The sequence below is a fragment of the Rhipicephalus sanguineus genome, chromosome 10, assembly GCF_013339695.2.
Source record: "Rhipicephalus sanguineus isolate Rsan-2018 chromosome 10, BIME_Rsan_1.4, whole genome shotgun sequence".
Classification (NCBI taxonomy): Eukaryota; Metazoa; Arthropoda; class Arachnida; order Ixodida; family Ixodidae; genus Rhipicephalus; species Rhipicephalus sanguineus.
Genome location: NC_051185.1, coordinates 117,342,522 through 117,357,742, shown reverse-complemented (window position 1 = coordinate 117,357,742; position 15,221 = coordinate 117,342,522). Strand labels below are relative to the sequence as shown.

The following is a 15,221-nucleotide window of genomic DNA, read 5'->3' as shown; positions in this document are numbered from 1 at the left end:
TACGCACCGATTTCCATGGTTTCGTGGTACGTGATACGTAAGAACGGCATGAACGCTGCAGGATGCTGCTTGGATGCAATGTACCTGTTGCTGTTGACGAAATTAAATATTTGACGAAGAGCTCAAAGAAGGCCCACACGGCGCAATCTCAGGAATGACTTACCCTTTTCCAGAAACTGCAAGAAGCTCGCATCCCTCGCACATCAATAAATGATGCTCTCCCGTGCAGCCTTGTGGGTTTTGTAAATGTTGTATGGGCGATTCCCCAGTGATTAATCATCGCGCCAGCTTCTAATTCTACTTGTTGTTTTTCTTTTCTACTAAGATTGCGGCTGTCGGATATTCGCGGCTATGTTCGCAGCACCAGTCAGCGGTTTATTTGAACGCGACACTTTGTTATTAATGTCAGAAAGATATCAACATCTGTGTTGTTCAATTTGCTTTGATTGTCTACTTATTTTCAGTCAGGAGACGTTCTGTAAGAGACAACGCCTACGACGACAATAGGCCGTGTCGAATGATTGGCTACAGTGGCAATCTTCGTTTGATCATTTTTCATCACTTCATACCTTAAGCTTCCCCCCTACTTCTGTGTAATTTTAATCAATGCATCTAAGGACACGATTTGTAGACTCAATGCCGTATCATTGAACGGTTAGGGTAGAGGCGAGCTTCGAGGCAGAGAAAGGGAGGAAAAAGCAGTCCGTAAAGCCGCAGTTGCCGATTTCCTATTCTCCTTCCTACAGGGCAAATTGGAAATAATTGGGCGATCCGTCCGTACTGCAGTACAACAAGGATGATTATGACATTAATAGTGATGATGATGATAATGAAAAACGCCTCATTTCACCGTCATCATCAGCCTGGCTACACCCACTGCAGTGAAAAGGCCTCTTCGATGTTTCACCAATTAACCGGATCCTGTGCTTGCTGTGGCCACGTTATCCCAGCGGCAATCTCATCTACCCGCTCAACATTCTGCGTCCCCCTCGCGCTTGCGTTTTATTGGAGTCTAGTCTGTTACTCTTAACGCCAGCGATTGCATTGCCTTCGTACTACCGCGGCTGCACTGGAGAGGCGCCCGGGCGGGAACGCCCGGGCGCTTCTCCAGTCCGGCCATCGTATTACATGCCCCGCCCTTGCCATTTTTTTTGTCTAGATTTTGATGAAGACTGCCTTAACGCAAGTTTGTTTGCTGACCCACTCTGCTCTCTTCTTGTCCTCAAAGTTACACTTATCTTTTCTCTTTCGATGACCCGCTGCATCGTCCTCATTTTAGTTGAACAAGCGTTTCGTAAGCGTCCAGTTTTACAGCGAAAGCTCTTATGAGATCATTTCAGCGGCCGTTTTTGGCGCCGTATTTGTCAGCCGCCGCCGCCGGTGTCCGTAACCACTATCGCTCGAAATAAGAAAAGAAAAACGAAATCAGAAAAAAAAATTTCCAGGATGGAACGAGGTTCGAACCTGGGCCCTCTGCGTGGGAACCCAGTATTCAACCTCTGAGCCATGTTTTTTTTTGCTTTATTGCGTGTTTCCAGACATGAAAACATCACAAGCACATAGAATAAATAACAACAAATGGTGTCCTTCCTACGGGAGAGACATTCCTTGAGCACTGACAAGGGTTCCACCCTCGATAACCACTCAGGTACAAACTCCAGCGTTTTCTGCAATTCAACAAATTTCGACATGCACTCTCGAAAGTACATTCTTGCGTGCGTTGCATCTAGATCGCGGTGAAATCCCGCCATACGGGCCCGCCATAGACAGTGGAGGCCGGTTAACATTATTAGGTCTAACGGCAGATATACTACAGAGGGCAATCAAGAAGAAATTCCCGTTAGATCCATATGGTATCAGGATTCTCCCAATAGATAACCTCAGAGCCACGTCGGTGCTTGAAACTGCTTTGCAAAAAGACCCTATACAGGCTTCATGTCGGGAAGCAACCACATTAGCATATGCAATGTAGCGTGGTAGAAGAGTAAAATAAGCACCAAGCGCCGCACAACGCAAGTTCTGTAACCAGGCGTCACACAATGCGAATTGCGCAACGAGTAGGTTGTTGAATGCTTCCAACCCATTACAAAGGGCTCCGCCATAATTCTTCATCGTCATCAGGCACAGCATCAACAAACTGCGCAGAATGCCTTACATGCGTTTAGCAGGTACCACGAGTCTCCGTAGAATGACGAAAAATGGCACAGTGTCTGCTTCCGTACTTCTCAAAAATTACAATGATTTATAGAGTAGTGGGTTCCTCGCAAGTGCACTTGTATTGGTTGCTAAGGAAGCCCATAAGCGCATGATCCTTTCCTCGGGGTCTCAGTAAAGTTCTTCGCCCCTCCCCCCCCTCTCTCTCCCACGTCAATGTATGTAATACAGCATGACGGGAGAGGGAAATAGCGACCAGCGGTCACCCAATGCAAATTACATAACTGGTGGGCCGTTTAAAGCTTCCAACCCATTACGAAGGGCTCAGCCATAATTCTTCATCGTCATCAGTCGTCGCGTCAACAAAGTGCACATAATGCCTTACAGACGTGTAGCTGGTGCCTCGATTCCCCGCAGAATGACGAATAATGGCTGAGTAGGTGCTTCCCAACTTCACAAAAATTGTGATTTATGGTGTAGTGGGTACCTTGCTAGTTTACTTGTATTAGTAGCCCCAAGAGAGCTTACAACGGGCAATAGAAACGCCGCTCTTCCAGCTTTCGCTGTGACTATGCTGCGGTTTCAGTGCAGGCCTGGCGTGTTTTTTTTTTTGCGCTTGATTTTACGCTTGATTTATGAGCTAGTTTTCTCAGAGACCTTCATAGCCGCAGCCACTTTTAACTTTCACATTTGAAAAGACGCGGAAAGGCAGCCACAGAAGAAACGTGTTCTCTTTTTTCGCCTTTCTTTTGTGGCTGTCCTTCCGCACTTTTTCAAGTGGGAATCCGAACCAACTCACCCAATATACAGTCGACTTTCACCTCTTTCCCAGTGGCTCCAACGGCTGTAACCATCTGGAGCTGGCCTGCTCAACAGACTGACACGCCTCCAGGCTCGGTGGAATCGTCCAGTGCAGCTACTCAACATTCGCTACGAAACAGGTCCGCCACCATTGCTACGACGCTTGGCCCGGTTCTTGCTCTGTCCGACCGCGAAATTGCGGTTGCGACATCATTTAGTTCGCCCTCTGGATTCTCGAATACCAAGAGCTTCGAGTGCGAAGCCACCGGAAGCCGACCGGCGGCAAACGTCACGTGGTTCCTGGACGGTGTCACGGTAGACCCGGCTTTCAGTCGCAGCGTGTCCGCGGGCAACGTGACCACCAGCATGCTCCTGCTTCCGGCGTCGGCGCAGTCGGGACGGCTCTTGGAGTGCCGAGCAATCAACGGAAACCTACCCGAGAGCAGAGGAGTGCTGAGCCGCTTCCTCAAGGTGGACATGTCGCGTAAGTGAAAGGCATGATGTCGATGAGGCCTGAAATACTGTAGTGAACTCAATATCCGGAACGCAGTACGTTCTGCGTAGGCGCTTGACCGAAAACAAGGATGCTTGGTTATATGCTTGCACTTAACCATAATGGATTCCGTTCTAAGACAGCTTACTGCCCTGTGTTTCCGTACTTCTGTTTTCATTGACCCTGTTTGCATTGAACCTGTGTGCGTTGATCATGCGTGCATTGCATTTGTGTGCTTTGTTCCTACGCGCATTGCTCTTGTTTTTAGTGTCTTTCAGAATTCTGCGGTTAGATTCCATCAGGATGTCAACCTTTGCAATATAACTGTAGAGTCTGATCGCGAATTACAGCATCACTCTTAGTCCAATGTGCAGTTTATGAAGATTATACATGAACGCTAAAATCCACATTTACTTTTGTAATGAGAACCTTTCTGGTGAGGCACTTACTATTACGTGCTGACACTCTATTCTATTATGCTGGGCCTGTTGGTACATACTTGAAAAAACGAAAAACCAGTTTACGGACGCGTACACAAGAAGAAAAGACGACAGACACACGCTGGAAGCGTGTGTCTAGCGTATGTCTGTTGTCTTCTCTTCTTGTGAACGCGTCCGTAGCAGGTTTTTCGTTTCTTCTATTACATATTCCAATTGTCCCAAAAACATCTCGTAGACAAAACGGAGGTTGGCATCCGCCTCGGCTTGGGCCTCAACTCCAGCCACATCGTAGAAGGTGCGGACGTCTACATGGAGTGCTCGGTGCTTGCTGCTTCCAAAGTCATCGAGGTCATCTGGCGTCACGAGGGAACGCAAATGAAGGGACTCGCTGGCGATGATGGTCCGTCCGATGCTTTGGTCACGGCTCGCTACCTGGTCATCCGAGGGGTGACCGCCGACCAGTCCGGGCGTTACACCTGCACGGCCAACACCGCTGACGGCGAGAGCGTGGAGAGCGTTCCGCTAGAACTTCGAGTCAGACGTGAGTGCGCTGCGTTCTGCTTCAAATATCTCGAGCGCCAGTATGTGCGGGACCTATTTTTTGTAACCAGCCCAACACGTTATGTTTGCTAATGGACGTGGTCATCGCTCAGGTTAAACACAGGCGGCTCAATGCTGGCACATGAAGAATGTTTTCGTGTTTGTGAATGTTGAAGGGAAAGCCTTAGACGCCTAATAAAACTCGAAAATTGAGCGTCGGCTTCCGGTGGCGTCGGCATACGACTGATGAAAAAAATGACGTGATGACGTCACAATGGGAGGTCATCATGACGTCACAGCTTCCCCGTCTTCTCCTGTCTAACTCATAAAGCTTTCTACACCTAACGTGGTATTGCACAGCTTAAAACGGTCCACCTTTGACCAAGCGACAATGTCATGTGGCAACGTCATCATGTCACGTCGCCTTATGTTACGTCATGTTGACGTCAGAAACATTGGCGGTCTGTGACGTCACGAAGACGTCACAGATCAAGCATTATGTCACACGGGGACGTCTTCACCTGGTGGTGATTTTTCGCATCATTTGGGCTGACGCCGGCGCTAAAGTTTGTGGGGGACGTTCTCACCGCCTGACCAAACGACGGGTTGTCTCGCTGCCTCACAACTAAAAAAACATTTATTAGTAACAGGAACCAATAAACGGTTACGCTCATTAGACCAACATAGTCCTCCCGGCCACCACACTTGCCGTTCACAGATTATCCTTCACTACACCGGTCGTCCAACGCACACGCCCACACACCCCGCCAGTCTGTCGCCAACTCCCTGCGCATCGTGTTGGCGGGCGCTGTTGTAGGGCATGTGTGGGACGCGCGCACCCCTATGCGCAGCACGTGTAGTTATGAGGTGGCGATGAGCGCGATTTCCACAAGTTTCGCGTTTGATGAGGCATCTAAGGCTTTCGCCTGAATAAACGTTAGTGCAAAGTAATCGCTTGCCTCTGCCTGTCCTCGCGCCTTTCGCATGGTCTTCATGGTGAACACTGAAGTATACCGAAGTACTAACTAGCCCAAACCCGCCACCTCGCTTGTTACAGACGCGCCACGTTGCGGCGTTCGTCGAGACAAGGTCCTGGCGGTGAGGCCGAACGAGCAACTGAACGTGACCTGCGACGTGAGTGCGGATCCCGGCGAAGGCTTGCACTTCTTTTGGATAGTCGAGGATGACACCGGCAAGAGACGTCACGTGACCCAAACAGAGGGCACCACCACCGGAACCCGAGACTCCCAGTCAGGAGAACGACTTCCAGAACTCCGGAGATCGAACCAGCTCGAAGTTTTGGTCGATGCGCACTTATTTCATGCAACGCTGCTCTGCTGGGCGAGAAACGCCGTGGGCACGCAGCGCGAGCCTTGTAGAGACCGGTTTCAGATAAGACGTAAAAAATATCAAATTTTTAAGTCGATTCCTCATTTTGTGACCACCTAGATGCGCTCCCAGTCAAGCAAAACTGTCTCCGGGAAGGAGACACACTATCTACAGGGCTATTCGCTGCATGCCTGTAAGCAGAAACGTAGCTAGAAATGTTTGTCGGTTGGGGTGAGGGTGAAGGTATAACCATCATTCATTCATTCATTCTGTTACAAGCTGCCACCAGCGACGCCAGCGCGAAGTCGGCGACGGGATGACAGCAGGTTAGTTCGTTCCATACGTAAGCAGAGACAGTGAAGAGATCAGAGACGTGGGAAAACAAAACAAAACAAGTTTACTCTAAGGATATTGCGGCACAAGAACTCTAATACAGCACTTACTACAAACTAACAACTACATACAAACTCAATAAATCAGATACAGGAGAGAAGGATTATAAACTACACAAAACTAACAAACACTAAAACTACTGATGCGAAAGTTCGAAGATATAAACAGGGGAAGGCATACGTGTGATGACCGGCAGCGTTGAGTCCACGACGATCGGATGCGAGAAGTCACAGAGAGTTCTGGCACGACTGCGATGTCGGTGGTGTTGCAACGCTGGTGTTTCCGGGAGGCTAGTGCTTGAAGGCGATCTCGGGCAGGTTGAGCTAACCCGAGAGGAAGCTCCGATGTCTACGATGCGGACGTTAATTTCTCGTCACAACTAAACGAACGGCTAAGTTTAGGTGGCCAGCCGATAAAGAGCCACACTAAAAACTTCCAGAAGGGATACTTGTTGATCTGCTTCTACACCATGTTGGTAAGCGACTAGACTGCTTAGCAGGGCCAAATCCTGCGCTTAAATCATCCTCGTGTCCCCTTATCCTTTTCCTGGGGGAACAAGGTACCTCTACCTGGGTCCAATCATGCGCCTTTCATTGTTCGAAACTCCGCCCTAAAAATACACTGACCACACCCCCTTTTAATTAGGAGAGGGTCCTCAACTGAGCGAGGGTGACAATCTGTTGGGGTGCTGCCATACGGCTTGTCCACCAGAAGTTTTTCCCGTGGGAACGGTCAGTTTGCTTGGCTCTCAGCCGGAGCGTCTTGAAGTCAAAAGCTTGTTCGGAGTACCTCGCGGCCTTTGCAAGATCCTGCCGCCGCCGCCGTAGGTACAAAGGATCAATCGTCAGCGGCGACGTTCGAAGAAGGACACCCCATTCAGCACTTCCCAGCTCTTTTCAAGAGTACGCGGCTCCCGCCCGTCAGCGGGGAAGAGCGGCGCCCGTTAATTCGCCGTGACGCCGGGACGCAAAAATCGCCGTCCGTGACACATTCATTCATTCATTCATTCATTCATTCATTCATTCATTCATTCATTCATTCATTCATTCATTCATTCATTCATTCTTCTTCTTTGTCAAAAAAGAAGGGGACGAGCTATAGGCCGCAGGACCGGCTTGACGAAGGTCACGACTCGTGTGTTCGTGCGTGCGTTTATGTGTGTGCGTGTATATACATAGATGCAAAATTGAAAAAATGTATGAGTGTGGGGGGTGGAACCAGCCGACTAGGCCTGTGCCTGCAAGCATTCAACGAAGGCTGTGTGAGTTACGCGGACCGGCCGAGAGCGAATATTTAAATGTAAGCATGCCGTTTAGAGAACGACATCGTTGTGTTGTACACCAACGCTGCACATTTGTTGCAACAAGCGATTAAGCTCTTTAGGTGATATTACGGGACAACATATTTGAACAGTAGCTCGCAGAAGGTTAACGTAACAACGACCAAATTGTTAAAGGGGTCCTGATCCACTTTTTTCAAGTAATCATCGAATGACATCAGTATCGCAGTCGATTGCCTCACGAATCCATTGCCGCAAAAATTCTTCGGAAATCAGTCAAGAACGAGCGGAGTTACAGGAATTGGTCGCATGATTTAGGGCGCTTTCCCGCTTTTCTAGTCCAACGCTGTTTCCTACAAAGGGAAGAATGGCGCGGGAAAGGAAGTTACGTCAATGCATCATGACCTTGAGAGCACGTGATGAAACGCGATCGCTCTTTCCGTTGGTGATTCCTGCGCGCGCTAGTGCAGCTACTGTGTAATATTAGCAGACTATGGAGCACGACGCCGGTAATTCGTGGCATCCCGTAGCAGGAAGCGCGTCAGATGAAGCGGCGCCGTTGATTTACGTCGGCTATTCGCCAATAGCATGCTATCATTTGTGTGACGTCAAACAGCAGGCCCCGATAACTCCGAAGAGAGTTAACGCAAGCATCTATCTGTATGAACAGGAGGTCACGTGAAAAAAATGGCAGCTTCACGCTCTGCTTCTTACTCTCCTTGCCACGCACGACTGCAGCATTTTGCTGACCTGTTCACAACAGTCTCGGCTTTCCGCAGGATGTGTTGTCTCACTAAGCCCGAGGGGTGTTTTAATGACCCCTTTAACATAGGCGCGCGCAGTGTGCTTCTTTAAGAGGAACTAAGTTTGATCGCAGCGATGGCAAGTACAGGTTCGTCCGCATGTAATGTGAACCCCTCATTTGTAATGAAGACCTAATACCCTAATGTTTAATTCATATTCTGGAAAACTATTTTTTTCTGGACACCATGATTAGACGCCTTATAAGAGACATTTCCTTTGTGAAGTAGAATTAACTTTCTGGCTTTACCGGCTTGAATACAAATGAGGTTTTCGCCTTAGATGTGGTAGATGCTGCACACTGCTCTTTCAATGCAACAACAAGGGTCCTGTATCGCCATTGTCTTCAAAGACGTGCTTCAAAAACGTGCTCAGCATTAAGAAATGACGTGGAAGGCCTAATAAATTTCGTTGCTGGGCTAGTTGGTCCATAGATAACTAGAGGACAACGACGAAACACGGGGCAATGACGTAGACGAGAGAACATGTACAAGACCACTTGTATAAATGCTTTTGTACATGCTTGCTCGTTTACGTCTTTGTCCCGTGTTGCGCTGCTGTCATATATTTAGCGCGAAAGGCGTCACTGAGTTAAGGTTTGAGGCAAATAAGCGGCCCCTTAAGATGATTAGGGTGTGTTGCATCAGTGCCCGCCCTCCCATGCGCACGCCTGCGCCCTTTAAGATGCTCCGTCTGTGTTGCAGGTGAGCGAGCATCCAGCCTAGACTGCGTTGTCGGGAACTACACGGACACTTCTTTCTCGATCACGTGTTCTTCGCGTCGACATGGTCGCGCCTGGAGGGGTGAGGACAGCGGAGCGAAAGCGTCCAACACCCGACTACGCTTAGACCTGTTCGACGCGACGGCGGGAAACCGGTCGGTGCGAGGATTCTGGGTCACCGCCACCGTGACCGGCAGGGACCCGCTCTCCCTGACCGGTCTCAGACCGGCTACGGACTACCTGGTGCTGGCGAGGCTGGAGACGGAAGCGAACGCGTTCGCCGCTTACGTCAGGACCCTGGCGCCGGCACAGACCCTCAGGGAACGCGGAGGTACATGATTTGATTCAGCAAGGAAAAAAATTGGCAGCTGCGCACTACAGGGATGCGAAAACTGTGAAAACAGCGGAGCAGGTGGCGTACCGCTGCTTCTTTCCCTCCTCTTCATCCTCCGTTTCCTTCCCACCTCTTTGCTATGCTAAACTATACAAGGCTATGCTATGCTTTACTCTCTAACCTCCTCCTTTCCCTTCTCACCCTCACTTCCCTTTCCCACCCCTTCCGAAGTCATAATATGCATGCCTATGCAATACTTTACCCTCTCCCCTATGCGGCCCTGATGTGTATCACGAGCTGGGATCTATCGAAGTTCATTCTGTTGTAGCTTTTCATTTTTCTATCACCACATTTAAGAGATGCGTGCGTCAAGCATTGCGTTTGGTTACGTTAACTTACGATCGCGTCGTACTTTGCTTTACTTGTCTCCTTTTTCTTTTCGCAGAGCTAGCATCGTCAGAGAACACCGCCACGCTTCCACCCAAGGACGCCACGACCCTCATCATCGTCTGCGTTGCTGCGGCGGCAGCGTTATGCGTAGCGGCTGCCACCGGAATGGCGCTGTGGTTCAAGTACCATCGGAGGAGATCGCGGCTTCTCCACGCCGCCGCCGCTCTCAAGCATGCCGAACACAAGGGGTACCTCGCTTCGGACGCTTCGTGCAGCTGACGCCGAGAACTCGTGCAGTGCGCGTTGCGATTAGCTACCTCGTCGATGTGCCGCCTTCGCCGTATTCGCACCTTCGGTTCCTTGCCAAGTGTGTTCTGCGTGTTCGAACATCGCTACAGCAAGACCTTCTGCGCAGTTTGCATATAAGTGCGTTGCGCAGAGGGCTTTGCCCTTTCGCGTCATCGCTAGAGCAATAGTAAATCCACCTGTGTGCCTGCCTAACGTTTTCCCCGTGAGCACGCCAGAGGCGATAATACTTAGAATGACAGGAAGCAGAGCTAGTTGGCAGTTATCGTGCAAACGCGGACAAAAGTCGTCACGGCGTTCGCGGTGTCTTCACTTCTGTCTTGCGTCCGTATTTGCACGCCTATCGTCCTCTACCACAATACTTACTCCCTCGCGTTAATATCAGTTGCTACTATGTGTTATAGTATCAGGGCGTTTTCGTTTCTATCGATGGTTTCAGGTGAATCCGTTGCCTTCGGGTTGAATTGCGTTCCACCTGTTGCACGGTTGATATCTGCAAATTAACGGTGCCTGAAACTATAGTTTGACATTCAAGAGGATGTTAGATAGGAGGGTAAGAAGTGCGCTAAATGTGTATTGTTGTGTTAGGAAATGACGACATCAGAAAAATAAATTTACAGACGCCATTGCCATCTTGCGCGTAAGGAAAAAAAAGACGAAGAATAACGAGTGAAGGGAGCAATATCGTTGAAGAAAATAGCGCTGGTTGAACACGAAGGCACATGACCTGACACTCGCCAAAAGCTTCTCGACACTAGCCACAAGCGTCTGTGTCCTGTGTGTTCGTGTGTCCTTGCTGAACCAGCGCTATTTTCGTCGATGATAATGCACCAACAATCCCAAATTTCAACCCTGCTGTGGTCAACAGGGAGAGTTTTAACTCATTCCACTCCACTTCATCATCCCTGTATTGGTTTAATTTTTTTTCGCTAAATCGCCATAATTTTAGTTATGTTGGTACAGTCTCAATCAACTAGCCAAGCAACAAGCTCCACTCCGTCGCCATAGACCGAGTAGTACTTTTGAGACCTCGATTAGCTCACATTTACCAACAAGTTCGGCTTCCACATGCTAGTTCGAGAGTAAACTAGTTTCATTAAACGATAATGCCTTGTTTCCTGTGGTCCGGTTTTGTTTTACTGAAATAAAAATAAATGAACGGATTTTCGGCATTCCTTGACGACGGCTGCTCCTTTTCACTTGGTTGCTAGAATAAAAATCAAACTTAAGAAACAAGAAGTATATATATGAATATATACAGTCATGCATTTGGTGAGTTCAAAAGTTCTCGCTTTACGAGCACAGACACAAGCACGGTGCACACTTTCGATGTAGTTCACTCAACTTTCATCAAAAATATTAGTGTCTTCAAAAAATCGTTGAAGCACTTCGACTGCTTTGTGATTTATCCCTCATGGCCATAGGCCTAGTATTTTCGCTAATGATAAAGTTCGCTCCGAGTCCAGCAAGTGGAGTTGCTGTTCGACTCGCTGTCGATGTGTCATGTGCTTGGCACAGTCGAACAACAGATTATGCATATCCTCGTCGTCATGACCGCGCGAACATGTTGCGTTGCTACAGATGTTAATTGAGTGGTTTTGAATTTCTCGGCGTTGAATTTTGTTTGAATTGCGGAACAACCGTTGTCGGAATGCTTGGCAGCACGGAGTCGGCGATTTGTATGTTCCTGTAATCTGCAGTGACTCTCCTGTAAGCACTGTAAACTTCTGAAGCGAAAATATATGTCATAACGCCGTCCAAACGGGAGACTGCTAGTACCAGCTCGGGACTCGAAGAACAGCTTTGGACAGTCTGACGGGCCCGCGACGCTTCACAGAGACTCGGACTTTCTGTTCCGACGTGGGAGCGGCCGACAAACGTGGGACCACAATAACGGACCACGATAAAGTCCGAGGGACCACAATAAAGTTGGTCCATCTACAACATTGAAGCTCGGGACATGCTGTTCAGCCGAGTGCCATGCGTTTCGGGAAAAACTAACATGGTGTCAAGCAGTAAGGCCTCACTATGTTACCTGTCATGGTAGCATAGTGGGTCATGTTTTGTTCTGTTAAGGTGAAGGATGCGAGCTTCAATTTCCGGCCACGGCGACCACGTTTCATGGGGGCGAAATGAAAAAACAACAAACTAAAAATATCGCCAGGTCTGCGCGGAGCACGCACTACAGTCACAGCGAAAGCTGGAAGAGCGGCCTTTGCAGAGGCCGTTGTACTCTCGCTTGGGGCAACTAATACATGTACAGACGGCTCCACTGTTAAAGGGAACACTTGCGTGCAGGGCAAGTTTGGATTTTAGCTCTCTTGCGAAAACATAGTGGCTTAGATTTGCATAAAACTACTCGTGGTTGACACTTCTGCCTGTTTTTGGCAGACTCGTGCAGTGTATGAACAATGTTTCCCACTCCGCTTCCTGTTAGAGGGCCAGCAAAATGAACCAGTGCAGGCACCTTATCTGATAGTGACGCAGCGAATAAGATGAATGATTACTTTGTGACCAGTGCAGAATACAAAAATGATAGCAGTACAGCTCCCTGTGTTACATTAAAAGAGTACGGGCTTAAAAACTCCGTGTCACTATCTCCAGTGACATCAGAGGAAGTGATACAATTAATAAACCAGATTAAGAATAACGTAGCCGCTGGCTTTGATGAGATCAAGGCAACTCCGCTAAAATACGTAGCTGATATTATAGCTCCAGTGATTGTTTATATAATAAATAGAATGTTTGAAACTGGCATTTTTCCAGACCGCCTAAAAATAGCGAGAGTATGCCCCGTGTTCAAGGGTGGTGATAAAAGGCAATTCACAAACTACAGGCCAATATCCGTTCTTCATGTTTTATCTAAGGTATTCGAGAATGCAATAAACGTACGCTTGTACAAATTCTTTGACAAGTATAATGTGATCAGTGAGGCTCAGTATGGTTTTCAAAAAAATAAATCTTGTGAAGCAGCTCTGCTTAATATTAAACATGAACTAATCACAAACATCGAACACAGACTGTACTCACTCGGTTTGTTCATAGACTTTAGGAAGGCGTTTGATTCGGTATGTCACGAAGTACTAACGGGTAAACTTAGCAAATATGGCGTACGTGGTGTGGTTCTTGAGTTAATGAAAGACTATCTGACAAACCGCCATCAATATGTTTGTATAAACAACAGTGCATCCACTTACTTAAACATTACAAGAGGAGTACCGCAAGGGTCAATTCTTGGCCCTCTATTGTTCATAATTTATATAAACGACCTGTGTGATATCCCATGTTCTCCCAAGTTAATAATGTATGCTGATGACACTAACATATTCTTCAGCGGCACATCCATTCTAGAGCTTGAACACCAGGTTAATAACTACCTACAAAAGTTGTCCTCTTATCTTAGTTTGAATAAACTGCAACTAAATGTTAGTAAAACGAAATACATTGTGTTTGCCCCACCTAATAAGCCGCGTAACTATAGTTCGACTGTTTTATTTGAGGGCAAAGAGATAGAGCAAGTCACCAGCCAGAAGTTTCTAGGTGTATGGTTTACCGAAGGCTTGACATGGAACACACATATAAAAAAACTAGCGGTAGAACTCAGTAAAACCGTTGGATGTTTATATAAGCTCAGCCCAGTCTTACCAAAGTGGTTACAACTAGAATTATATTATGCTCTTTTCTACTCTAAAATGACATACGGTATCTTGGTATGGGGTACTACTACACAAAAAAACTATCAAAAATTACTAGTTCTTCAAAAAAGAGTTTTGCGAGCATTCGAGCAGTACCATGGTATTATCAAGGACTTGAAAACTAAGCCACTCTTTGAAAAATACGTAGTACTAACGGCAACAAAACTGTATCATTTCAAACTTCTGCAATGGGTGAAACAAAACAAGCCACAGTGTCTTCAGAACCCGCCTGACAATACGCATTATACCATGCGTCAGCAACGCCGGAAAATCCCAGCATTAAGGACAAATTATGGCAAGCAACACGTTCAGTATCAAATACCCACAATGTCAAATCGTTTACACGGTCTCATAGATTTCAATTCCATACCCTCGAACACCATTATCAAGTCCATCCTAATGAACCATGATATTGAGTATGCTTATTAGAGTTCCTATGCTTGATTTGTTACATCCTATCTATCAATTTGAGTTGTGTTGTAGTTTTTCTTATGCTTTCTTTAACATTGTGTATTGATGAAGTCTCTTTTGATGAAGCTTTTGTGATGTTCTTTTGTTATGTTTTCTCTGAAATTGTGTAACAAGAACATGTTAAATATTGTTGTGTTATTGTTTTATTTCTGAAAATGTCTGCGACAGAGTGAGATGTTCAGCGGCCTGCGTGCCAAACTGTATTTAGGAGCAGAGGCCCCATGTCAGGCTACATAGCCTTTAGCCTCTGCTCCCGATCCTGTAAGAATTCAGGACAAATAAACTTCAATTCAATTCAATTCAATTCAAAGGTGCTCATTGGAGTGTTCCCTTTAACAGTGGACCGTACTGTACATATGCAAGGTACACACTACGCCATAAAGCACCGTAACTTTCATGAAGCAGTGAATCCACTATGACATTATTCGTCATTCTGCGGATAAGCGACGTATCACTACAGATATGTAAGGCATTATGTGTACTTTGTTTGTGCTACGGCTGATGACGATGAAGAAGTATGGCTGAGCCTTTTTATAATGGGTTGGAAGCATCCAACGACCCACTCATTGCGCAATTACAATTGCGTGACGCCTGGTTATTCTTTTACTCTTCTACAACGCTATATCACATATGTTACCACGAGTCCTTGACCGACATGGCACCTCTGTAGGGTATTTTTGCAAATGAATTTCTAGAACCAGCGTGACTGTGGTAGAATACTCGACTGCGACGCAGAGGGCCCACATTCAAATCTCATCCGTTCCTAGAAATATTTTCTGATTTCATTTTTCATTATTTCTCGCGACAGCGGTTACGGATACCAGTGGCGACGGCGGCGTATAACGACCGCGTGAAAATCGGCTCTTGTGATCTCATAACAGCTTTCGCTGTAATATACAAGGGCCTCAAACACCATCATTGTCACCAGAGCCATGGCCGAGAGCACAAAGTGGCTGCTTACCAATGGCTAGGTAGGTGGTGTGTGGAAGCAAAGAATAACAGACACCACCGGTGGTATCTGTCGCCCAGGTTAAAGGACCCCTGACACCAAAATTGAAACCTCGAGATGTTTTT

The 15,221-nt window shown here is 47.3% G+C and overlaps 1 protein-coding gene across 1 annotated transcript in view; it reads left to right on the top strand.

The window, feature by feature from the left end:
* Positions 1 to 15,221, top strand: part of LOC119406685 (uncharacterized) — a 123,116-nt gene that overhangs the window by 100,050 nt on the left and 7,845 nt on the right. Inside the window, exons 5-9 of the mRNA XM_037673416.2 lie at positions 2,987 to 3,439; positions 4,124 to 4,429; positions 5,486 to 5,827; positions 8,935 to 9,282; positions 9,731 to 9,923. Coding sequence (XP_037529344.2) covers positions 2,987 to 3,439; positions 4,124 to 4,429; positions 5,486 to 5,827; positions 8,935 to 9,282; positions 9,731 to 9,923 — 1,642 coding nt within the window. The remainder of the gene's footprint in view (positions 1 to 2,986; positions 3,440 to 4,123; positions 4,430 to 5,485; positions 5,828 to 8,934; positions 9,283 to 9,730; positions 9,924 to 15,221) is intronic.